The sequence below is a fragment of the Rhipicephalus microplus genome, chromosome X (genome assembly GCF_043290135.1).
Source record: "Rhipicephalus microplus isolate Deutch F79 chromosome X, USDA_Rmic, whole genome shotgun sequence".
Classification (NCBI taxonomy): Eukaryota; Metazoa; Arthropoda; class Arachnida; order Ixodida; family Ixodidae; genus Rhipicephalus; species Rhipicephalus microplus.
The window spans coordinates 30,561,082-30,586,148 of record NC_134710.1 but is presented as its reverse complement, the minus strand read 5'-3'; the positions used below and the strand labels follow the sequence as shown (position 1 = coordinate 30,586,148).

General features: G+C 47.7%; 1 protein-coding gene across 2 annotated transcripts in view; it reads right to left on the bottom strand.

Annotated features, from left to right (window-relative positions):
• LOC119175759 (myosin light chain kinase, smooth muscle) overlaps positions 1–25,067 on the bottom strand; it is a 126,196-nt gene that overhangs the window by 43,217 nt on the left and 57,912 nt on the right. For both annotated transcript variants that reach the window (XM_075876121.1, XM_037426718.2), the window contains one exon: positions 10,788–10,872. In XM_075876121.1, coding sequence (XP_075732236.1) covers positions 10,788–10,872 — 85 coding nt within the window. The remainder of the gene's footprint in view (positions 1–10,787; positions 10,873–25,067) is intronic.

Sequence of the window (25,067 nt, the reverse complement as noted above, 5' to 3'; positions counted from 1 at the left end):
TAATAATAATAATAATAATATAATAATATGTGGGGTTTTACATCTATAACTCACGATATCATTATCGGAGACGCCGTAGTGGAGGACTGCGCCGATTTTCACCATCTGGTGTTCTGTAACGTGCGCTCACATCGCACAGTTCCCGGGCCTCTGCCATTTCGCCTCCATCGAAATGTGAACACCACGACCGTGATCGAAACCACGACCCTGAAGCCCGCAGCCCAGCTCCCTTGCCACTGATCCACCGAGGCTTACAGCACATTATATCGAGAGTTAGTGAATTCTGCCGTTAGGGGGTTTCTGTACCCTTGTGAAGCAAAACACTTGGGCAGAACTAAATAAAAAATCCGTATTTTCGAACGATATTAATTTAAGGTTATATATCCATACAGGCTTTCGTGTATGCATAATTTACTTAGGCCCGGGAGTAAAGAAATATAGCGCTGCAGTATCGCTAAATACTTACTGCTTTAAGAAAACGAACAAACGTATTACTTAAAATAAAAGAACGCCTTCGTCAATGTCATGACCCCGTGATAGTAGATGGCGACAACTGTCACCTCAATCTTCAGCTTACAGGCCACTACAACGGCTACATTACAATCGGGGGCGAAGTGCAAACGCTAGTTGGGTTAATGTAAATGCTCGCACCGTAAAGCATTACGAATAAGTGTAACTAAAAAAATACGTTAGGCAATATGAACAAAAAGCTATGAAAAAAATTGTGTGATTCAAAATTTGTCGTGCTTGCTTATTACGCGAAAGCGTACTTTCACGCGGTACGTGTTCAGTATGCATGACCTAGCTGCGGGCGTAATAAGCTTATCTAAGTGTTTCTTTAAACTACACGGCGGGACTTAATCGCGTGATAATCAATGGTGACGAAAGATTTTATTGATTGATTTGTGGGGTTTAACGTCCCAAAACCACCATATGATTATGAGAGACGCCGTAGTGGAGGGCTCCGGAAATTTCGACTACCTGGGGTTCTTTAACGTGCACCCAAATCTGAGCACATGGGCCTACAACATTTCCGCCTCCATCGGAAGCTGGCGAAAGAGCGATGTGCTTTTCGAAGAATACAAAAAAGTTTTTCCTTAAGCACACAGGCGTCAATAACATTTCACCGAGAGCAGGCGTGTTTTGACTAATTTATGTAACAAAGACGTATTTTTGCTACAGGTGGCTCAAACTTGCGCCGCGCTTACAACCGCACAGAGTAACAACTAAATCGTACATTGAAAATACAATAAACGACCATTATTAGACCACCGTGGTGGTTCTTTATAATTTTCTATTGATTTTGAGTCATCCATTGGAACGAAGCCTCCACTTGCAAAGTGTTAATATATGTTGTAATGCGTACCATATTAACTAAAGGCGACTATAAAACCTACAACTTAATCTCCTGAACTAGACATTTCTCTAGTCCGGCGACAGCTATGTGCATAATTGTTTCCCTTTTCAAAGTTTGACGTTACAATGTCTCGTTATGTCGTTTTCTTGAATAATTTGCAGGCTCTGTAGAACGTGCGCCTTCAGCTGAAAGCAGGATAACGCGGAGCATGCAATGCTCTCGCCACAACCATCTTCGATAATTTATTATTATTATTATTATTGACAAACGACGCTCCAGATTATTTGCATTTGTGATTCGAGTCCAGCTCAAACGGTAGCAAAGAAAAAGAAAAGCGTGGAAAAACGCGCTAGCCTATATAGCGGCGCTTATTGAGAAATGTGAATCTAGGAAAAATCGAGGAAGTTAACGGCGAGAGAAGCTAGGTGCATTGGTTTTGTCGTTGGGGCACAACACTGATCATTTTCGACATCAAAGAGTCAGTTTAGTACGCCGTTGTCCTTATACATTGCGCGGCTCGCGATCCGTTGCAAACCCACAGTGAACCTTTGAGGTCAGAAAGGTCACAGTGCAGCTGCAGACGAGACGGGACATTTTGAAACCGGCCGTGTTTACCTCGTATAGCGTGTCTGCGACCCACTTTCTGCAGTTTGATACTCCGCAGTGCGAAATCACCTAACCGCTACAACACGTACTGTCGAAAGGACAAAATTGCCCAGACTGCTTGTAGAAGTTATACGAGGCGCGCACCAGATTCAGCGTGAAATTTCATCCAGCCAGGGGAACGCGAAGCAATATAGGGCACCGTCAGAGTAGCGCATAAGTCACGCCTTTGCAGACAGTCGCCTTTCAAGACAGCGACCCGAGTTGTGTAGATTCAGTCTGCAGTGTGGAAGAAAAAAAAATCGCGGCAAGACATTTTTGTGGTGTAAGCGAACAGTTAGAGAGTCCCAACAATTCCCGATCGTGCCAAGAAAGTATGACGCCCTCTTTCGCATTTCTCTCCATAGTATTTCTGCTATTTTATGCGCATAAGACGTAGGTGCGCGCACGAAGTCTACATAATCTACACTCTAAGTAGTAAAGGAGGAAAGTGGGTATCGAGGTTGATCTTTTAGAGGAGTAACTAACCTTTCACACTCTTTGAACCATTTTGGAAGTAACTCCAAAGGAGTAACCACGCTCTCGCGGTTACTGCTCAAAGGAGCAACAGTTATTTTGCGCAAACGAGAAATCAGATTTTGGTTGACTTAACCAGCCTTTCGAAGTGCATGCAGGCATTTGATTAGATGTACAATCGATGTGCAAGCATCACATTAAGAAATACATTTCAGAAAGCATTTGCAGCAAACACATGGGATTCGAACTGATGAAAATTCACTCAGCATGCGCGTACACTAAGCACTGCACCACACCACACTACGGCACCGTCTGAAAGAAAACAGGCTTATGTAGGCACCGATGGGTTATTTGCACACGGTGCGAACATTCCTGCTGTCAATAAAAAAAAAACGAGTGCTTTACTCCACAAGGAGAAAAATGCCCCTCCTTGTCATGCCATGTGTAATCTTTTGCGCAGTTACTTTTTTGGAGGAGCGAAGAAGCCTTTTCGGGGTAACTGTGCAGTTCCCCCGGAAAACTTTTTAAAGAGTATCATCAGTGTTGACAATAGTGGGAAGTAAACAGCTAAACAGATTTACACAGTGCATGGAATCCGCCACTTCTTTTCGTGAACACGTTCAAAAGGGAAAGGGTCTGGCCCACAGTTTAGGCACGCCCTCCCCTGAAATTTGGGTGAAAACGCGTATTTTATTGAAAATAATGAAAATAAAGGTTTTAATAAATCTTTCAACAAGCAGCACGCCTCTAGTACGTGCACGCGAAACCACTTTGGCTCGGCCAGTGTAGCCAACGCTACAAAACTATTTCTCCTAGATCGCAGCGCCCTCCCTTCTGTCGGCGCCCGGCGCCTCACATTCAACCCCTAGTTTAGCCCACTCAAAGCGGTTCCTGTACACTCCAACAAAGCGCAGTCCTAAGGAGATTAGCCCATAAAATGGGGTGAGGGTGGGAGGGGGGTTTAACGTGCCGAAACCACGATATGATTATGAGGGACGCCGTGGTGGTGGGCTCCGGAAATTTCGACCATCTGGTGTTGCAAGCAACGACGGAGCGTATCCTCTGAAAATGCACAGCCCACGAATCAAGCCGAGCTGCTATATAGAAAAGCCACACTTTTGTCGCAAGGACGAAGAAATTAACGCGAATGCAACAACTTGGAACGTAACGCTGAGAATGGCAAGCAGATTGAATCGTGCAGCGCGCTGCTCACACACAAATGACGCGCGAAAACAACACGCACAGGACGAGAGCGAACTAACAACGTTTACCGCTCGACACGTAAGGCACTGTTTAAACAAAAACGACGCACGAGACATAATCACAGGTACATGTGAGTGCAAACTAACTAGTGGGCCAGTTGTTACACCTCGCTCATGAAAAGCATGCTAATTTCGCAAACGGGGCCTGTGCAACGACCGATGTGTCCTTTGTGGGCCGGGCAACTAACGAAATCGTTCCGGTGAAAGCCGAAGGCACACGATTCTCCCTACCAAAGGATAAGCGCGCGCACAAGCATCTACCACCTCACCCCACCCCATTTGAAAGGCGAAGTACACGTGGGATAAGCGCGCCTCGGTGCATCACGATGAGCTGGGCGCCACGCGTGGGCGACTTTCATTACATAGATACGTATACCTATACGGTGAATGATGACAGTGGCGGCGGCGACAGCAAACAACCAGCCGAGATTGTTTGACATATTTGCTATCGCAATAAATAAGTCACAAATTTGTCGCAAAGGCGAAGCAATGAACGCGATAGCAACTAATTGGAAAGTGACACGCAAAATGACAAGCAGATTGAAACCTGCCCCACGTTTCTCACGCACACATGACGTACGAAACGTACTTACAGGTACGAATAAACGTGAATAAGCGTCTCAGTTGTTACTTCGCTGTGTCTGAAAAGCTCGCCCTTTTCGCAAACGGGGACTGTGCAATGATTGCAGTGACCTTTGTGCGCCCGGTAACTGCAACAGAATCGCTCCGGTGAAAGGCGAAGGCTAGCCAAGACGTACGATTGTCCCCACCGCTAGATAAGCACATGCGTGAGCGTCCACCCTGCCCTTTTTTCACGGAGCAAAGTACGCGTGGGCGATGATAGCGCGCGCCACCACGTCGTCATAACCTGGCGACGCGCGCTCATTGCGCCATCTTGCTGGTAATGCTGGAAACACGATAGTTCCCCCCGAGACGCCTGTCACCAGCTGTAAGTGGTAAATATTATTAGTTTGCCGTTTGAACGTTGAAGTAGGTGCTCCTTCATGGCTAAGCGGCTGACGATTCACAATTCAAAGGTCCCATGTTCGATTCCGTGCACCGGAGTCTTTTTCTGAATTATTTGTCTTTCTTGCATTTTCATAATATTATATATATATATATATATATATATATATATATATATATATATATATATATATATATATATATATATATATATATATATTGAAAAAGGGTTTATTGGCGACTGTTGCGACGGTGGTCCTACGATGAAACACGATCGGGCAAGAGCAACGGTCGAGCAGATGCCGGCGATGATCAGCACGAGCCGAGCGAGCGAAGCCAAGCACCCAGTACCCAAGCGGTGGCGATGTTGTTTGCCAACGATGCGTTTTCTTCTTCACAATTTGCCCCCACCGAAAAAGAGCCATCCTGGCGACCTAAGAGTCTGGAGGCAGAGGGCTATGATATGGCTTAAGGCGGGCGATGTGGACGATGTCACGTCCACGCCGGCGCATGTCGTCAGATGGAGAAAGTGGCTCGATGAGAAAATTCACCGGCGAGGTTTGCTCCAAAACGCGGTATGGGCCCTCGTACTTTGGAACGAGTTTTGAGGATATGCCGGGGGTTTGGTAAGGAACAGCCAGCCATACAAGTGATCCCTGGGAATAGCTGGGGCTTTGTGAAGAGTCGGCGTTGTTTTCTTTCTGGCGCTGTTGTTCTTGTGACGTAAAGGTGCGTGCGAGTTCACGGCACTCTTCCGCATTACGGGCAGCTTCGGACACAGATGGGCATTCGGATGCGTCAGGATGGTATGGAAGGAGAGTGTCGATGGTGTGGGATGGTTCGCGTCTATAAAGAAGAAAGAAAGGTGAAAATCCAGTGGTAGACTGTGCCGCGGTGTTATATGCGAACGTGATGAATGGAAGAATGCGATCCCAGTTAGTATGATCGGATGTCACATACAAGGCGAGCATATCGCCAAGGGTGCGGTTAAATCTTTCCGTGAGCCCGTTAGTTTGCGGGTGGTATGCAGTGGTCTTGCGATGAACAACATGGCATTCAGAAAGCAGAGACGTGACGACTTCTGATAGGAAAGCTCGACCTCGGTCGCTTAGTAGCTCTCGAGGTGCACCATGTCTTAGTATGAAGCGATGAAGGATGAAGGATGCTACGTCCCGCGCAGTGGCACTTGGAAGGGCGGCGGTCTCAGCGTAGCGTGTTAAATGGTCCACAGCGACTATGATCCACCGATTTTCATCTGATGTTGTCGGTAGAGGGCCATAGAGATCAATTCCGATCCGATCGAAAGCTTTGGCAGGGCACGGAAGCGGTTGAAGCGCACCGGACGAGTGGAAAGGCGGTGATTTGCGGCGTTGACAGTCAGGGCAGCCCATAACGAATTTTCGAACGAAATTATACATTCCGCGCCAGTAGAAGCGATGGCGAATGCGTTCGTAAGTTTTGAAAACTCCGGCATGACCACATTGGGGATCGTCGTGAAAGGAGGCGCAGATTTGTGATCGCAAGCTGCGCGGGACAACCAAGAGCCACTTACGACCTTCGGGGGCGTAGTTGCGTCGGTGTACCAGCCGATCACGAATGGCGAAATGAGCAGCTTGACGTCGGAGAGATCGTGGTACCGCAGTGGTTGACGATCCAGAGAGACAGTTAAAAAGGGAAGCGATCCACGGGTCCTTGTGTTGTTCACTGGTAAAGGAGTCGAGGTCGAGAGATGCGACGGAGTTGGTACCAGTGGTTTCGCAGGCCGAGTCGGGAGGTAAAGGCGAACGCGACAGGGCGTCGGCGTCAGAATGCTTGCGTCCGCTGCGATAGATGACACGAATGTCGTACTCCTGGATTTGCAGTGCCCACCGAGCTAGGCGGCCAGAAGGATCTTTCAATGTGGCGAGCCAACAAAGTGCATGGTGGTCCGTTACCGGGTCGAATGGGCGACCGTACAAATAAGGGCGGAACTTGCGAAGCGCCCACACTAGCGCCAAGCACTCTTTTTCAGTGACGCTGTAATTGGCTTCAGCTTTAGTAAGTGTGCGACTCGCATAGGCGACGACGTATTCGGAGTAGCCCGGCTTGCGTTGGGCGAGGACGGCGCCTAGACCAACCCCACTAGCGTCTGTGTGAACTTCCGTTGCAGCTGTTGGGTCGAAATGCCGAAGAATTGGAGGAGATGTTAGCAGACTACGGAGCGTGGCAAACGCGGCGTCGCAGTCAGAAGACCAGGATGAAAGGTCTGCATCACCGTGTAGGAGGTTGGTCAGTGGTGACATGATCGACGCAAAATTTCGCACGAAGCGCCGGAAGTACGAGCATAGTCCGACAAAACTGCGTAATTCTTTCAGTGTAGTAGGTTTCGGGAACTCAGCGACTGCTCGCAGTTTTGCAGGGTCGGGTCGAACACCATCCTTGGACACGATGTGCCCTAAGATGGACAGCTCTCGCGCGGCGAAGCGGCACTTTTTAAGGTTCAGTTGGAGCCCAGCGTTGGTTAAACACGTCAGCACCAGTTGGAGCCGACGCAGATGTGTAGGAAAATCGGGAGAGAAAACGACAATGTCGTCGAGGTAGCATAGACACACAGGCCACTTCAGTCCACGCAGTGTGTTGTCCATGAGTCGTTCAAACGTGGCAGGAGCATTACAAAGCCCAAATGGCATTACGTTAAATTCGTACAGGCCATCTGGTGTAATGAACGCAGTTTTCTGGCGATCAGCTTCTGCCATAGGAACCTGCCAGTATCCAGATCGTAAGTCTAAGGAGGAGAAGAATTTGGCTCCTTGGAGGCTGTCAAGGGCGTCGTCGATGCGCGGTAATGGATAGACGTCTTTCCGCGTCACCTTGTTTAATCGTCGGTAGTCGACGCAAAATCGAATCGATCCATCCTTCTTTCGAACTAGAACGACAGGAGATGCCCAAGGACTGTGCGATGGTTGAATAACGCGACGGCGTAGCATCTCTTCGACCTGGTCGTTGATGACGTGACGTTCTGCTGCAGAGACACGGTACGGTCTTTGACGCAATGGCTGTGGTGCGAACTGGTGTCAATGTAGTGGTGCACTGCGGAAGTCCGACCCAATTGCGGCTGAGAAACGTCGAATGAATTCGCGAAGTGCTGGAGAAGATTAAGAAGCTCGGCGCGTTCATGGGCACTTAAGGTGTCGGCGATGGAACTCGAGAAGGTGTCACTCGATGAGCATTCCAGTGGGGAAAGGGCATGAAGTTCGGTCGAGGCGCTACTGCACGATTCGTCTGGCATGTTAAGGAATAAAGAGGAATCGAGGTACTCCACTCGACCGAGACATTCGCCGGCAAGTAGCGTAAGCGGTGCAGAAAGGGGGTTGTGGACGAAAATATTGCTTCGGCCCGCAGTGACGTCGAGTGTAGCGAAAGGCAAGGAAACGGCTCTGCGGCTCATGAAAATGTCGGAAAGTGTAAACATTACTGTAGCGTCGTTATGGTCATCGCAGCAAACAGGGACAACGGCAAGAGAGGCTGGCGGAATTTCAGTGTCTTCACGTACGACGAGTTTTGGAGACCGCTCAAGAGTTTCGTGCAAAGGTTCGTCAGACAGGTGCGAAAATTGAACTTCAGCGCGTGCGCAGTCGATGACGGCATGATGTTGTGACGGGAAGTCCCACCCGAGGATAACGTCATGCGAGCACACCGAAAGGACGATGAACTCGACAACGCACATAGAGCCTTGGATGAAAATGCGGGCTGTACAGGTGCCGAGAGGTCTGACTGGCTGTGCGCTAGCCGTACGAAGCGATAGTCCAGAGAGCGGCGTGGCCACTTTGCGTAGGGAGCGGCAGAGCTGGGCGGCTACAACAGAAACGGCAGCACCTGTGTCGATGAGGGCAAAGGTAGAAACACCATCGACAGATATGGCGACGACGTTAGCAGGTGAAGTGCGAGGACTTGGGCATTTCGATGACGGCGCAGCTCTTGCCTCTGGAACTGCGGCGTTCAGTTTTCCCGGTTGGAGGAAGCGGGTCGGGGACACATTGGGGACAGAGATCGCCTGCGAGGAGACGGCGAGCGGGAAGAGTGAGTCGGAGCTGGGCACTGGGGTGACTGAGACCCGGGAAGATTAGTGTAGCCATACTGCGGTGAAGGATAGGGAGCAGGTAGGTGCGTGGGCGGCGGGTCATACGGTAACGGCTAAGTAGCGTTGTGTTGCGATTGGAAACGACGACGACAATATCGTGCCACGTGTCCTGGAGTACCGCAGGCGTAGCAGATCGGTCGATTGTCAGCAGTGCGCCAGGAATTGCTGACTCGCGGTGCAGCCCAAGGTGTCGAAAGAGGGGTAGAGTGGGGAGCAACTGCAGGCATGGGTGGCAAAAGCTGCTGGCGGGGTCTGCTGCGTACCACCTGGGCATAAGTAAGAGGCACGGCCACGGGCTGCATAGCCGGCGCATGGGGAACAGTCACGGCCACAGGCTGCTGGTGGGCAGTGACGGGAACAGCCTGAGCTACCTCTTCGGCAATAACGTCGCGGAGTGGTGAGGGCAGACGAGAGGACGGCGGCTGCTGCGTGAAGGGAATCAACGACAGTTGCCGAGCTACTTCTTCACGCACGAAGTCTTTAATCTCTTGCAGGGTTGGTGCGTGGTCGGGAACGGAAGTGAGACTGGAGAGCGAGTCGGCGTGTGAGGAAAATGGCCGAGTCAGGGCGCGCTGCTTGCTCAACTCGTCGAAACTTTGACACAAAGTAACAAGTTCCGCAACGGTGGCAGGATTACGGGCGAGGAGCAGCTGATATGCACCGTCATTTATCCCTTTGAGGATGTGTTGAATCTTCCCCGACTCGGGCATGGTGGTGTTCAGTCGGTTGCAAAGTCCAATGATGTCTTCAATGTAGCTTGTGAAAGATTCCGTTGGTTTTTGTGCGCGAGTCCGCAAGCGTTGTTCGGCTCTAGACTTGCGGACAGCGGGTCGGCCAAAAACGTCAGCAAACAACGTTTTGAAGATGGACCACGTGGTAGTGTCGTTTTTGTGGTTGTTATACCACATTTCGGCCACGTCAGTGAGGTAAAAGATGACGTTAGTCAATTTGTCCGCGTCATCCCACTTGTTGTTTGCGCTCACCAGTTCGTAGTTAGCGAACCAGTCTTCCACGTCAGTCTCATCAGCTCCGCTAAAGACTTTGGGCTCTCGCAAACGAAGAACGCCGGGGTTGCTGGGGGATGGAGTGGAAGAGCCAGGTTGCGCGTTGTTGGTAGCCATGATGGTAGGTAGCGTTCGGTTGCACAGCTCCAGGTTGAGGCGACGGCGAATGGCAGCACCCAGGTTCAGGCGACGGGGAATGTCAGCACCCTCCACCAATTGAAAAAGGGTTTATTGGCGACTGTTGCGACGGTGGTCCTACGATGAAACACGATCGGGCAAGAGCAACGGTCGAGCAGATGCTGGCGATGATCAGCACGAGCCGAGCGAGCGAAGCCAAGCACCCAGTACCCAAGCGGTGGCGATGTTGTTTGCCAACGATGCGTTTTCTTCTTCACAATATATATATATATATATATATATATATATATATATATATATATATATATATATATATATACGGTGAGGCCAGCTGGGAGTGTCCGTATGATTGCTGTCGCAATAAAAAAATTTCAGCATAACCACGGAGCGGATGATGGTGAGGTGGGCGAAGTTCCAGACGTTTTTCGATGATACCGTGTATCCTGCGCGACCCTCATATAGCTTGGAAGTGTGGCAGCTTGGGCTAGTTGGTATGGCATGATGATAGTTATAGCGCGAGAACAAAAACGACGACACAGTGTTCTTGTCTCTGTGTCGTCGTTTTGTCCTCGCGCTATACCTATCGTCATATCGTCCTCATATAGCATAGGGGCACAACGATTGATGGGAGGTGCCACCGCCGAATAACGCGATACCTGTGAAAGCGGCATCGGCGATGGCGAGGGGCGCCTGTGGCGAGTGGGGCCATGAGTGAGGGGCGCCGAAAATTGGTCTGAGAGCATGTTTGCAACAGACGCCGTCCGCCAGAACTTAGTGACGTCCAGCTTCACTGCAAAAAGCGCCATCTTGGGTATACCGACCTGCCCACAGCTTCGTGCACGTGGTAGTGTTGGTTGAACTCATGTCCAGGCCGCATCGTAACAGGAGGACCCGGTTCCGATGTCTCTGCAAATCACGCGAAAACAGATGCACGTATAAGCAGAAGGATTCATTAGAAGCAACTTGACGATACTTTGCGTTAATTGTGCTGCAATTGTTTGCGCTGCACGTACGTCGGATATGTCTCTTAGTGCGCAAACACTCCAACCGTTCAATTATTCACAATGTACAAACCCGTGTTACATCGAGGCTGGGTGAAAGGGTCGCTGATGTGGCTTGGGTAAGAAGTAAGAGCTGGTTTTGCTTGACGGGGCAAGTGCTATTTCGCACCCCCTGGCAACGCCCATGGTTGCGACTCTTCGTACAGCTACGTCCGCTCAACATTATGAATAAAGATTGCCGTTATATTATTCCATGGCGTAGCACTGCGAGTATCTTCAATACTGATTGTTGGCCTAGTTGGCACTTGCTTACTGACATGATTCGGCCGCAAATAATACACACACAAAGTAAAGAAACACTCAACGACAAGCACAAGTGGCACTTCCAACTAAAGTAGATCGCGCGAAAATCCAGGCTTAAGTAACAACATACAGACATGCGCAGTCTTCACACAGCCTTACGCTATCCAGCTATCGAACAATCTCTCTTCCGATAAGTACAATGTCACCGACGATTCGCTGATGCAATTATCACCTTTCTTTTTAATATAATATGCTTCCATCAACTCACGCGCAGTTTTATGCCTACTTATACCTAGAATCTTAACCTCGTCAAAACGTGGCACACACCCGCAGGCTTTACAATGCATACGCAAATGCGCCAAGCCATCTTTCATTAAATTTAATTCATGCTCCCTAACCCATTCATTAATACAGCGCCCAGTAGTCCCGATGTACGAGTTGCCACAAGAAAAGGAAATCTCATAAACAACGCCCTTGGCACATTTCCCATACATCGTGCCACGTTTCTTGCCGCATCCCTGATGGCTCGCCTTCACCCCCCGAGCAGTTCTCGGGCACAGCTGAACCAGTTTTACGGGCGCGGAAAAGGCGACAGGTACCTTTTTCAGGTTGTGGGAAACCTTATGAACATAAGAAACCACTGCAGGTCTTACGGTTTCAGTTCCTTGTTCTCCCGTGGCAGATCTAGCACCTTCCCTTTTTCTTTTCCGCAAAAGCGCTTCGAAGACAGCTGTCAATAACGAGTCAGGGAACTTCGCAGCCTCAAGTCGCTGGATCTGGTTCTCGAATGATGCCTGCATCATGTGTGTGCACGATTTTTTGAGAGAAGATACCAGGCAGAGAGTAGCAATAGCACTCTTGACTATTTTTGATTGGCAAGAGTCATACTTTAGTTGGAAGTGCCGCTTGTGCTTGTCGTTGAGTGTTTCTTTACTTTGTGTGTGTATTATTTGCGGCCAAATCATGTCGTGAGTATCTTCACACAGAAGCATGCAGCCGCGATTATGCGGAATCGAATAAGTCCAGACAATGTCCCCCTCCTTGCTCCTTATCATCATCATCATCATCATCATCATCATCATCATCATCAGCCCACTGCAGGCGAAGGCCTCTCCCATGATCCGCTAAACAACCTGTCTTGTGCTTTCTGCATCCCCGTTAAACCTGCGAACTTTGTAACCTCATTGGTCCGCCTAACTCTCTGTCTCCCCTTCGTGCGCTTGCCTTTTCTGGGAATCCAGTCAGCTTCAACGACCAGCGGTTGTTCTGCCTACGTGCTACGTGCCAGGCCCACGGCCATTTCTTCTTCTTCTCGATTTCAACTATAATATCCTTAACCCCTGTTTGTTCCCTGACCCACTCTGCTCTCTTCTTGTCTACACCTATCATTTCCCTTTTCATCGCTCGCTGCATCGTCCTCAATTTAAGCTGAACCCTCGTTGTAAGCCTCCAGGTTTCCACTCCGTAGGTAAATACCGGCGAGACTGAGCTGTTGTATACCCTCCTCTTGAGGGTTAGTGGCAGATTACCATTCATGATTTGAAAACGCTTGCAGAATGTGATCCACCCAATTCTTATTCTTCTAGATACTTCACGCACCGGCTCCGTGGTTACTACCTGTTCTAAGTAGACATATTCCTTACAACTTACAGCGCCTCTCTACCTATGGCAAAATGCTGTTTTCTACCGAGATTGTTGCACATTACTTTAGTTCTGTGGATATTATTTTCAGGCCTATTCTGCTTTCCGTGTCCAGTTCAGTAATAATGAGCTGCAATTCGTTCCCTGAGTCACTCATCGAGGCAATGCCATCAGCGAATAACAGGTTATTAAGATAGTCTTTATTAACTTTGATCCCGAACTCTTCCCAATCTAGAACCCTGAGAGCTTCCTGTAAATGCGCGGTGAATAGCATTGGAAAGATCGTGTCTCCCTGCTTACACACTGCTTTATTGTGATTTTGTCGCTTTCTTTATGGAGAACTATGGTGGCTGTGGATCCACTGTAGATGTCTTCCGGTGTGATTATGTAGAGTTCATCAATGCCTTGATTCCGTATTGATTGATATGTGGGGTTTAACGTCCCAGAACCACCATATGATTATGAGAGACGCCGTAGTGGAGGACTCCGGAAATTTCGACCATCTAGGGTTCTTTAACGTGCACCCAAATCTGAGCACACGGGCCTACAACATTTCCGCCTCCATCGGAAATGCAGCCGCCGCAGCCAGGATTCGAACCCGCGACCTGCGGGGCCTTGATTCCGTAGTGCCTGCATTACTGCTGATGTCTGGACTTAGTCAAACGCCTTCTCGTAACCTATGAGAGCTATGTATAGGGGTTGGTTGTATTCCGCGCATTTCTCTAGTACCTGAATATACGAATAGCACAACCTAGAAGTAGTTACAGCGTACCTACGGAAGCAATAATCAAGGACAGAAAAGAGCGCTGACTGTTGAAGGTCAGCGTCCTTCTCTGTCCTTGTTTATCGCTTCCTTGGTTACGCTGTAACTACTTCTAGGTTACGCTGTTCGTATATTCAGTTATGTCTTACCAACATGGCTAAGTTTTCACGCTTCATATCTATTACCTGATTGATAGTATGAATATGGTCTATTGTGGAGTAGCCTGTACGAAATCCTGCTTGGTACTTTGGATGATTGAGTGCTAATGTCACCGTAATTCTATTAGATATTTTTGTGAATATTTCGCAGAGAACAGACAGTAAGCTGATTGGCCTGTAATTTTTCAAGTTATTGACGTCCCCTTTCTTATGGCTTAAAATGATGGCATTCTTCCAAAATTTTGGTACCCTTCCCGTCAAGACACACTTCGTATATAAGGTGGCCAGTTTTTCTAACACAACTTTTCCGCCATCTTTCAGCAGGCCCATTGGTACACTACCCTCACCAGCGGCTTTGCCTCTTTACATTCCTTCTAGGGCTTTCCTTTATACTTCCCCTGTCGTTACTGGTAGGATGTCGAATTTTTCTGGGCTATTATTGCTTCTCACGATATCATCCTGGTTGTTCTCGCTTCTTTACAGCTCTTTGTAGAACTCCTCCGCCACCTCAACTATCCTATTCATATTGGTTACATTGCCTTCCTTGTCGCTTAGTGCATACATCCGACTTTTGCCTACAAGTTTGGCTTCTCAACTTTCAGGCTTCTACCGCTTTTTACGTTCTGATGTTATACCTTCTGATGTCGACTATACCTTAAGCCAATTAACTTCGAAAGCTCTAGCAGCTCAATTTTGTCGGTAGCATTTAAAGCTTTCATGATTTGTCGTCTCTTGGTGAGATTTTCCGTCTCTTGAGATAGCTTGCCAGTGTCTTGTCTACAGACTCTACCTCCGACGTCCATTGCATACTCTTTGATGATACTAGGAAGATTAATGTTCATTGTGTTAACGCTAACGTAGGTTGCCTCGTCTAGAGCCTCGAATCGATTCTGAAGCGAAGCTCTGAATTCCTGTACTTTTCCTCTCGCCACTAGTTCATTATTTGACTTCTTCGGTATCCGTTTATGCCTTTGCTTTTTAAAAGCTAGTTGAATACGAGCTCTTACTATTCTACGATCACTGCATCAAACCTTGCCAACTACTTCTACGTCCTGTACGATGCCTAGGTAGGCACGCAGAATGCAGTCTATTTCATTTTAAGTTTCACCATTAGGACTTCGCTCCGTGCACTTACGGTAAGCCCGCTTTCTGAAGAAGGTATTCAATATCCGTAAAATATTACGTTCTGCGAACTATGCTAATAACTATACCCTCCGTAACTTCTAGAGCCGATGCATACTCCCCCACTACATGGTTCCCGGTCTGTTTGTTGCCTACTTTAGCATCAAAGTCACTCATCAGAATAGTATACCGTGTCATTACTTCAAAAAAAAAAATGACTGACTCTACATCTTCGCAGAAGCGTTCATTGTATGCCAAATCATCGTGAAGGTTAAAAAAAAACGCTGCTGACTGTTGCACCATAACTCAATGCAGCATATACATATACCTATAGTGTGTTGCAAATTATTACCCGCATTTATCTTTATTATACCTTAAGCAGTCGTTATTTGCTTTGTGGAAGTAAGTTAAGGGAGCTGTATGATTCTTCGAAACTAAATGCTTTTTGTATAAATGCATTCAGCGTTTAAAATGCAAGTCGAAGTCTAAGTTAAGGAAAAACGCCTCAAAAGAAGGCAGCTCCCCACGAATTGTCTGAAGAAGAGCTGGTTGAAGAAACAATGTCGTGAAACGGCGTGCCCATACTGTTCGACGAAGTGTCGAGTTTTTAAAATGCGCTTTTTCTCGTATGTTGGCTGACCAGTGGTTTGCCAGTGTTTGCTGACATTTCATTCACTCATGGAGTATCTACATATGCGATTGATTGATATGTGTGGTTTAACGTCTCAAAACCACTATGTGATTATGAGAGACGCCGTAGTGGAGGGCTCTGGAAATTTTGACCACCTGGGGTTCTTTGACGTGTACTCAAATCTGAGCTCACGGGCCTACAGCATTTCTGCCTCCATAGGAAATGCAGCCGCCGCAGCCGGGATTTGATCCCGCGACCTGCAGGTCAGCAACCGAGTACCTTAGCCACTAGACCATCGCGGCGGGGCAATGTACATATGCGAAGAAAGTTCCTCCTTCACAGAAACTATAACGTTGCATAGCTCCGTAAAGCCATCACCACCCAGACTTCACAGACAGCATCATATATACTGTAGTTCGCAAGCCCCTCAGTGAAATAGATAGTTTGTTCAGAGGTGAGCTTGCAATGGCGTGTTTCTCGAGTGCATTCTGTACACAAAGCAAAAACACACGCTTTTCATCATTCAGTGAACCGAACTCTTACAAAGCCAACATCCAACAGGGAGCGAGTGTGAATGCGTGATGGTGGGAATTGCGATAGGACGGCGTGCTGACTTGAGTAACTGTGCGTTGTCAAATCGTCTGTCGTTAAAACGAGAGTTATGACTGATTTCCGTCACAGAAGGGGAAATGATCGAAGGGCCCTGTTTTTGTCGGACTCAAGTGCACATAGCCAACAAATAAAAAGGTTCCTTGGCGGCGTTATCCGATGGCTTCATACGCTGAACTCGAGTTTATAGTTCAGCGACTGAAGAAGTACCACGTCGGCAGGGAACACTATAATGGCGAAGAGGAGTGAAATACACACAAAAATATTACTAACGCTGAATATAGGCAACCATGACTTCAGCGCAATTCTCGGGTTTATTGCGTTTGCGTTGTCTTTGTGCCTTGACTGTTCGGGGAGCTGCGTCTCACCCTTCATGACAAACCTGTCTAATGGAAGGTAACTTAAAAAGTGCTCATTTTCATTGTTAGAACACAATAATAATGAGAAATAAGAGAAAATAATGCCAAGAAAAGTATATAGAGAATGTTATGACAGAACTAATTGTAATGTAAATGTGAAGAAAAAAAAGTGGATGAAAAAACTTTCCACTGGCAAGATCCGAACCTGCGACCTTCGAATAACGCGTCCCATGCTCTGCCACTGTGCTACGGTGGCCGTCATTCCTCCGTCTACAAACCAAGTGGAATTAAATTTGTAACCACCACGTACACAACAAGTAGAATTTCATATGACCTAATACGATTTTGGAACTAAAGTGCGTTGTCATTTATAGAATCCAGTCTGTTTTTTGGAGTGTCGTATAATCTTGCCGTAACAAACTGTTATTACATGGGGGAGTGCTTTCGTCCCCCATTTGAGTCTCTCTAATGGTTGGTTCACACCGGCGACTAGCAGCGGTCGTGCGGCAATTCGAAAGTGGTCGCAAACAGTCACGAACGGTTGCAAATGGTCGCAAAGTGACTGCTTGGGCTTGTCGCTTCCTGACCGATTTTTCAGCCGCGCCACTGCAGTCGCAAAGCTGTTGGAACCAATCAGCGAGGCTCAGAAGTGACACCAGCATTTTTTTATATGCAGGCTCATATTTTTTTTGTTTTTTTCATTGCGCTGGCCTCCTGCCGCTACACACAAACGAGATCGTTTCTCTGAGACTGTGGCACTGTGGCCACTCGGAATATTTGACTTGAGACGGCGGGGCACAGCAACTCGAGAAAAGTGTCGGATATACGTAGCAGCATTCGAAAGAAGCTAAACATCGTCAAAATAAAGAGGAAATAAATTGTGCACCATTTTTGCCCCGTATTCAGAATCGTTTTTTGTCTTGAACTTGACTTGTCCCCGCTTTCAATGCAGCGCGTTTGGAACGCGTTTGTGCTTCATGCAATGGCACCGCCTGAAGACACAGTGTTCGCGACGCGTTTGTGCTACATTGGATGCTATGACAAGCCACCTTAAGTTGAAGGGGCGTTTCTGAATACGTAACACTCTCGGAAATACTCCTAGTCGTCTCAACGTAGCTTGGGAGGTGGGCGGCTTGCATGGCCGCCCAACTCTGGCGAGTGAAGGGACGGTCACACCCATCACCGGCTTTTTTTTTTCTTTAGAGGCATCTATGCTGCCAGCGCTGACACCATGACATAGCGCCCCAGCGCCATGATAGTCTCTTGTTCTTCGCTTGAATTGAACTCCTTGACGCTGCTGGGAACGCTATGCGATAACGGACGAAAACAATAAGTGCGGTGCGCTCGGTTTGCTCCGCTCACGCAGCTGGCGGCGATCAGCTGATCGGCGCCAGTCTCCAGAGTTCTCGCTGATAACGAGATCCGGATGTGATTCTCCGATTTTGCGACTTCCGGTCGCTCGCATGCAGCCTCTGCCGGTCTGAACATCAGTCGCTTCTTGGCCGCCAGTCGCAAATGGTCGCTCGACCGCTGGTAGCAGCCGGTGTGCACCAGCCATAAGGCGCTGCACATTTAATAACGCACGTAACTTTGAACTCCCGCTTGTTGCCCCGCCGTAGTGGTCTTGTGCCTAAGGTACTCGGCTGCTGACCCACAGGTCGCAGGCTCAAATCCCGGCTGTGGCAGCTGCATTTTCGATGCAGGCGGAAATGTTGTAGGCCCGTGTGCTCAGATTTGGGTGCACGTTAAAGAACTCCAAGTGGTCGAAATTTCCGGAGCCCTCCACTACGGCATCTCTCATAATCAAATGGTGGTTTTTGGGACGTTAAACCCCACATATCAATCAATCAATAAATCAATCAATATATATGCTGGGCTGAGTATTGGATGAAAAATGTATTGGCTCGATTAAATGGCGGTGCCCGGCTGAGTAATACGATGCTTTAGTTGCAGTAGGTAAGCTTTAGTGGAAGGGAACCTATTGTGTGCTCTGCACATTCCAGATTATTTAGTTGCAACTATAGTGTAAAACAAAGTGAAACACGTCATTACTTACTTCCTAAAAATAAGAACTATGCAGATGGGCAGGAGTGCTTTGATCCTCTAACCGATATCCTGAGCGTCAGATGTCAACGAACAAAGAGCCGCACACGTGGCATTGATGTAAAACAGCACTGAAACGCAGCGTATACGAGCTTTCATCTCAGAATAAGGCAGCACCACTACATTTAGCAATTAAATCAAGCTGGCTCGCACAACAGTGACTGCACACACGCGCACTTAGTACCACACTGTATGAAATGGGAAATCTGTTTTTACTAGCATGCAAAAAAAAGTTGCCAATTCTATGACATAACATACACGTTGTCCTCTTTGTAGTGACCCGCACTCTCAAAATGTCAGACAACCACTTAAAACTAGGGCAGACGAGTACACTCCCACTTGTCAAAATAAAAATTCGCAGGCGAGTACGTACCGAAGCAAATTTGCCCTTTGACGGCAAGCTGACAGACTGCCTCGGCCAACGAGGAATTTTACAGCTACGACAGCAAACATTTACGTCGATGTCTTTTTTCCTGTCGTCCTTGTGTAACGTTTTGCTGGCACAAAGTATGGTACGAAGTATATGCACTCACTACAGGATCGACGCGCGTGCAGCAGATGTGGGCCCTGAAAAGAAAGGTCACCGACTGTGACCCCACACGGCATTCTTCCACGTGTCGTGCCGCTCAGTGTGAGAAGAGAAGATGGGTTTTCGCCGTGAAAGCGCCACGGCTTTCAGCCGGCAGGTCGTCGAGCACGTTGCAAACAATGCATTTCGCACGCGGTAGTTCCAATATTTAAGATAAGTTGCATAGTTTTGAGTCCATTGCTGTTCGAAATGACTAACCGGGAGGATTGCCCTGGCCATGTTTCTACGGGCAATGCAAAACCTAAAAGAAGTGTTTAAGCAACAGGAACAAACATTGAAATGATTAGCACTATCTCCTCTAATGTGCTCGGCTGAGAACATTATCATCATTCATTCCACTATGTCACTTTTTATTATTTGTGTTTTACTAAAGTTCATGCAGCCTCGTGCATCAAGCTTCCATTGAAACAAAGCTGCTCTTTGTGCCATTAACTTATAAGTAGGTTCGAGACATTCTCTCGAGCTATTTGCAACCTGGGAGTCTTTGTGAACGTATAGATAACACCGAGAATCCTGTTCTGACGCACGCTTCTGACCTGTTTTTTTTTAATGCGAGGCAGCTCTTAGACTAGCCTGTGTGACGCTGTCCCTCAGTGTGTCCGTGCCAACGTGCCGCAACGCGCTCTCTTCGCCACAGGTGTTGGAGCAGTGCCAAGTGGGTGACGCCGCAGGTGCGCGTTGACGTCACGCTTCCCTTGCAGTGCGCGCTCGCCACAGCACCCGCAGCTGCCACCTCGCCCGTTCGCACGCAACACCTGCCGCTTCCGCGACTCGCTCCGCTATCGCGACCACCACTCGCTACACCGCCGACTCGTCGGTTCACGCGCAGTAACCCTGACGCGCGCCTAACGTATACGTGTTGAAAAATGTCTGTACATGTCACCTCTCTCAAGCTTCGCCTTCTCCACCGCTCACAACGCTCGAGCGCGCATCGAGTGGACACACTCTATGGGCTCATTTATCTGCGGTGGAGAGAATCCCGGAAGACGACGCTCTTTCGCCCGTCGAAACATCCACCGAAGCGATTAGGCCTAACTCAACCATCACTTAAAACGAATCTTCCAGCGCTCACCGCAGCACCCGCGTTAGCACCGTTCAACCCGTAACTCCTCCCATGCGCAATGCTACTCCTTCAACAGGGTTCCCTTTGATTTTTGTGCTACTAACGACATTTTAGTGCGTAACATTGTGCATTGTCTAGATACTCAGGCATGGTTCATTCCAAATACCCAGGCCCACATGTAATAGATTGATATGTGGGGTTTAACGTCCCAAAACCACCATATGATTATGAGAGATGCCGTAGTGGAGGGCTCCGGAAATTTCGACCACCAGGGGTTCTTTAACGTGCACCCGAATCTGAGCACACAGGCCTACAACATTTCTGCCTCCATCAGAAATGCAGCCGCCGCAGCCGGGATTCGATCCGGCGACCTGCGGGGCCCAGGCCCGCATGTACATCTAATGCACATCACTACATGTTTCTTTTTATATAGTATTCTATTTTGCAATATCAAGCCGTGAATGCATTCCTCGCAGTTCACGAGCCCTGTTTATGCAGGAGAAGCAAGTGCCGAGTAAATGATGAACAGATGATGTGGCTTCACATCAACATGACTCTATGGGCAAACAGAGAGCACTCACGCGTGCAAAGCTCACTAGCAATGTCTGTGGTTTGCAACACCGACTTTTCCTATAGCTATGGTCATTTTATTGCAATAGAATTCCCACGGACAGACTGGGCTAACATTCATCATCGACGTAGGGCGTCGCCATGGGATGCCGCATAGAGTTCAAAGGCGATGAAGTCGCCCCGCACGTCAAGTGTTTTACGTGCCAGTAAAAGCGTGCGGCTGCTCCAGCGAATAAAAAAAAACTGAAAATAATAAAGAACCTGTCTATATCTCCCCAAATCTTGGCAGATGTAAATAAAGGAAAAGTTGTAAGATGAATCCACTACTTTAAATATTTAGGCTTTCGAAAGACGTTTGTCGAGCTTTACTGCTTACATGAAAAAGTAAGCAATATTACAGTCAGAAAATATTTCCAATTTTGCTACGTATAACTCATGAGTTGATTGTTTAAAGTACGCGACAAGTTACATCTGAATGATCACTGCTTACACGCTGATCGCAGCGACTGCTCTCGCATGCATTTGCAGTGGGTGGGAATGCCACATTTTATGAGCTCATGGATGAGACAGCCATATGATGTAAATGCGCTGGATGGCACAGTGTTCGTACATTGAAGAGCGGACTTCTCGAGCTATTAATGGCGACTTCAATTTTTCAGAGAGATAAGAGCAAAGAAGTGTTCGCCCATAGGGAGCACAGGCTCAAGTTTACGCAGCGCCATTCGTCACCCTAGTGGAAACAGGGCAAAGTTCCGGTCACTCGAACGGGTCGTGCTTGCTGGGTTTTCCCATTGCGCGTACAGAAATCGGGTTTCGTGGAGCGCTTATCTCGCATTTCGCACGCCATGGGCAGCGCTCCTTCGTCGTTCTGGAAAGCAGGCACGCACTACTGCTGCATTGTGAGCCGCTACGAAAGTCTAAACATGGCGAATAATTGAAAACTACCCGTCAAGGTACACTGCTTCCAATACAAGCAGTGCGAGAAGCGAGAAGGAAAGGCGTCAAGAGTGGATTATGGCAGTTCGCAGATACTCCGCGGTCTCGTTACTTTGACATTTTTTTGTCGTGCACAATGCTACAAACTAAGAATTAACTGAAAGAAACGCGATGGCCAGACTCATAATAAAAAAGCGTGTTTGTGAACTGAAAAAAAAAACACACACACAGAACAGCAAATAGACAACTACTGTGCATTTCGCGATTGGGCTCTGGCTCTCCGAGTTAACCATTGGTAGTGCGAAAGCGGTGGAGCTTGCTAGCCTAATACACTTAAAATACCGTGCTGTGAGTCCTGCAAGTGTTTTATTCAGCTGATGGCTGTGGACTTCTCGTCGCCGCTCAGTGTAAACAAATTTGTGTTGCGGTTTGGCACTGAGCGTTTATACGTACAGGCCTTGCAATCAGCACCCATCAAGTTAGCATGATGAGGTGTTGTTATGCTAGGATCGAAGTCATAAGTTCTATTCTCTATTCCTGCATACGCCAGCTGCATTTCCACGGGAGTGAAACGCAGTAACAGTGCACTTAGATTTTGGTGCGAGAATGACAGACAGGGCGTGTTGGTGTTGCATATTTCACGCGTATGACGCTCAATGTAAACGCTCAATGTAAACGCTCAATGTAAACAGAAGTGACGCTGGGTGTGTGTGCACCCTCTGTCCATTGTCGTCGCACTGTATATTCTTCAAATAATTCTAGGAGCACGTTAAAGAAAAAACTCTCGTGGCCGGAATTAATCTGGAGTCTCGGGCTTGCCTCCTAATGATATGATGGTTTTGGCAAGTAAAATGTAATGTCCTTGCATGCGCCCGAGCCGCGGGTGATATACAGCTGCCGCTATGAAAACGAGTTAAAAGAAAGAACCAAGGCAGATATAAAATTTTCAATGGGTTCGCGAAATTCGACGCTGTTAACAGGAGGAAATCTGGGCGTAATTAAAATATGCTCGATCCTAGTGGGTAGTGATGCGACGACAACCAAGCGAGGTGTCTAACTCACAGTTTCGAATCGGCATTCGAATCTGTGAACACGCTGCGTAATAAGGCGTGGATATTATACGAAATGAAACTTGCGCTGCAAGAAACATGTATGGTTGAAGTGAACACAAAACACTTTTTTTTGTGCGCATCATTATACTTTCAAAGGAGCAGCGAAAAATAAAAGGTGTTATTGAGCTTACGATACGATCTTGTTAACATGTGATGAGAACCTCGGCGAAAGTGAAACTCTTATAAAACTGAACACTGCGCATTGAAATAGTGCCAGGTACTGAATAGGGCAGTCGTAAGTTTAGTCTCTTCACACTGACCTCCTAATAAATTGACAGCCGCGTGACAAACTTGGCATTCAAGCAATATAAATCCGAACGCTATATACAAATGCTCGCCAAAGCGTGCTGGTAGTTTGCCGACACCTCTGAAAAGACACAAGTGCCGCAGCAAATGCACATTTTACCGGTAACATAGATAAAGAATTCGCGCCATCACCTCGCTTTTGATGTCATAAAAAAGGCAGCTGTTCACCATCGACATTCACATACCACTCGCTCAAAAACATCGGGTTTGACTTGCTTGGTACCCCAAAGGTTGTCAATGAATCGCTCCGAATTCTGATAAGATTCCCACCGTGAAAGCGTTTGTATATTCCTTTTAAACCCTCGGAGCAAGTCACAGGTGACGCTGCACGTGGAGGGCAACCAGATAACAGCGCGTGCAGAGCGCGTGAACGTGCTGAGAGAGCGCAGGCAGAAAGCGGGAGCAGGGTGTCGAGCGACCGGCTTTTGCTAGAAAGGTGGTGAAACGCGCGCGGCGCAGCGCCCCCTGGCCGAGGTTGGGAGGCCCATTCATCCGGCGCTTTATATCTACCTAGTAAGTTTTATCAGCTTGATTGCGGAGCCATGGTGCAACGCCGCCACAATTGTCGGTGCGTAAAGCGGCTGGGAGCGCGTCTGCGCTGCCTGGGTATCCTGCTAGCCCCAGTTCTGGATTTGAAATCACTCTAAGTAAGCAAGGGAACATTGCGCTCCCAACTTTGTTGTGCCTAGAAGGCAAAATACGTTTTAGATATCACGGCAGTGCCCGTACGCTGATAGCACCCGCACGTGCATTGTCTTCAAACACGGCTTATCTTTACGCATGTCTCGAAATGCGACCGATAAGTTGTAAACGAGCGCTTAGTTTCCGCTGCTGACCGTCGGTACCACAGCGAAGTCACATAAATTAAGTTTGTCTTTATACCACAACATTTATCTTTCTCGTGAAACAATTTAACAGACCCTTGCGTCGGCCAGAATAAATAAAACACCAATTTCTAAAAAAAATAGTTGCGAGTTCAACCATGCGAATTCTCGCATATGTCATTTATGAACATCGCACGCATACGGGTACATGCACATGCCAATAGATAAATTAATTTGAAATGCGGAAAAACTGCGAGAAGAGATTGAATATGGAAACATGGCCGTGAACACTACTTCTCACTACTTCAAAACAAACGTGTCTTTGGAGTTCACTTCGGCGCATGCAGTGCATTCTTCGATGTTGTGACGCAAACCCTGTATCCAGTTTTGATCAAGCCATCACAAATTTTCTAGGTCGCAACGCTTACATACAGACCGTATTGTCTAATGCAGCATTTTACGAGCGTTTCTCTTTGCCTTTATTTGTATGAATGAAGCTATGAAAAACACAGGTGCGTTTTACCACATTCTGACGTGCACAGCCATTACAGCAAGGGGGTAAAGATCAGCACCGCTCGTACAAACTCATCTTGCTTGCAAGCTTGTTCTGTCGGCACTAAACGACTTAAATCTCCCTAGCAATTACTGCACGCTGTGTCACAACAATTAATGCTTGACTCGTAGCATCCCCCGTACCATTCGTTCACAGTACGTTGGTAGACAAGACAAATACGTCTGGCCTCATTTTTTGTTTAGATGCTTTGAAGTGCAATGATTCTGCAAAAATTCTATCTGTTTGAGAAGCTATTTACGGTGGTAAATTCTCAGAGAAAACAAAACAAAAGTAAAAAGAAAGCCGTAATGACGAGAACATTACTTCCGCAGCTATGAAACGGTTCGGATTCACGTATGCCGGATTTTCCTCGTGTTGAAGATGTAGCATGTGCGATACACCCGATTCGATGGGGGATCGGGCTTTGAGCGGCGCGCCTTCGGGAGCATCGTCGAGAA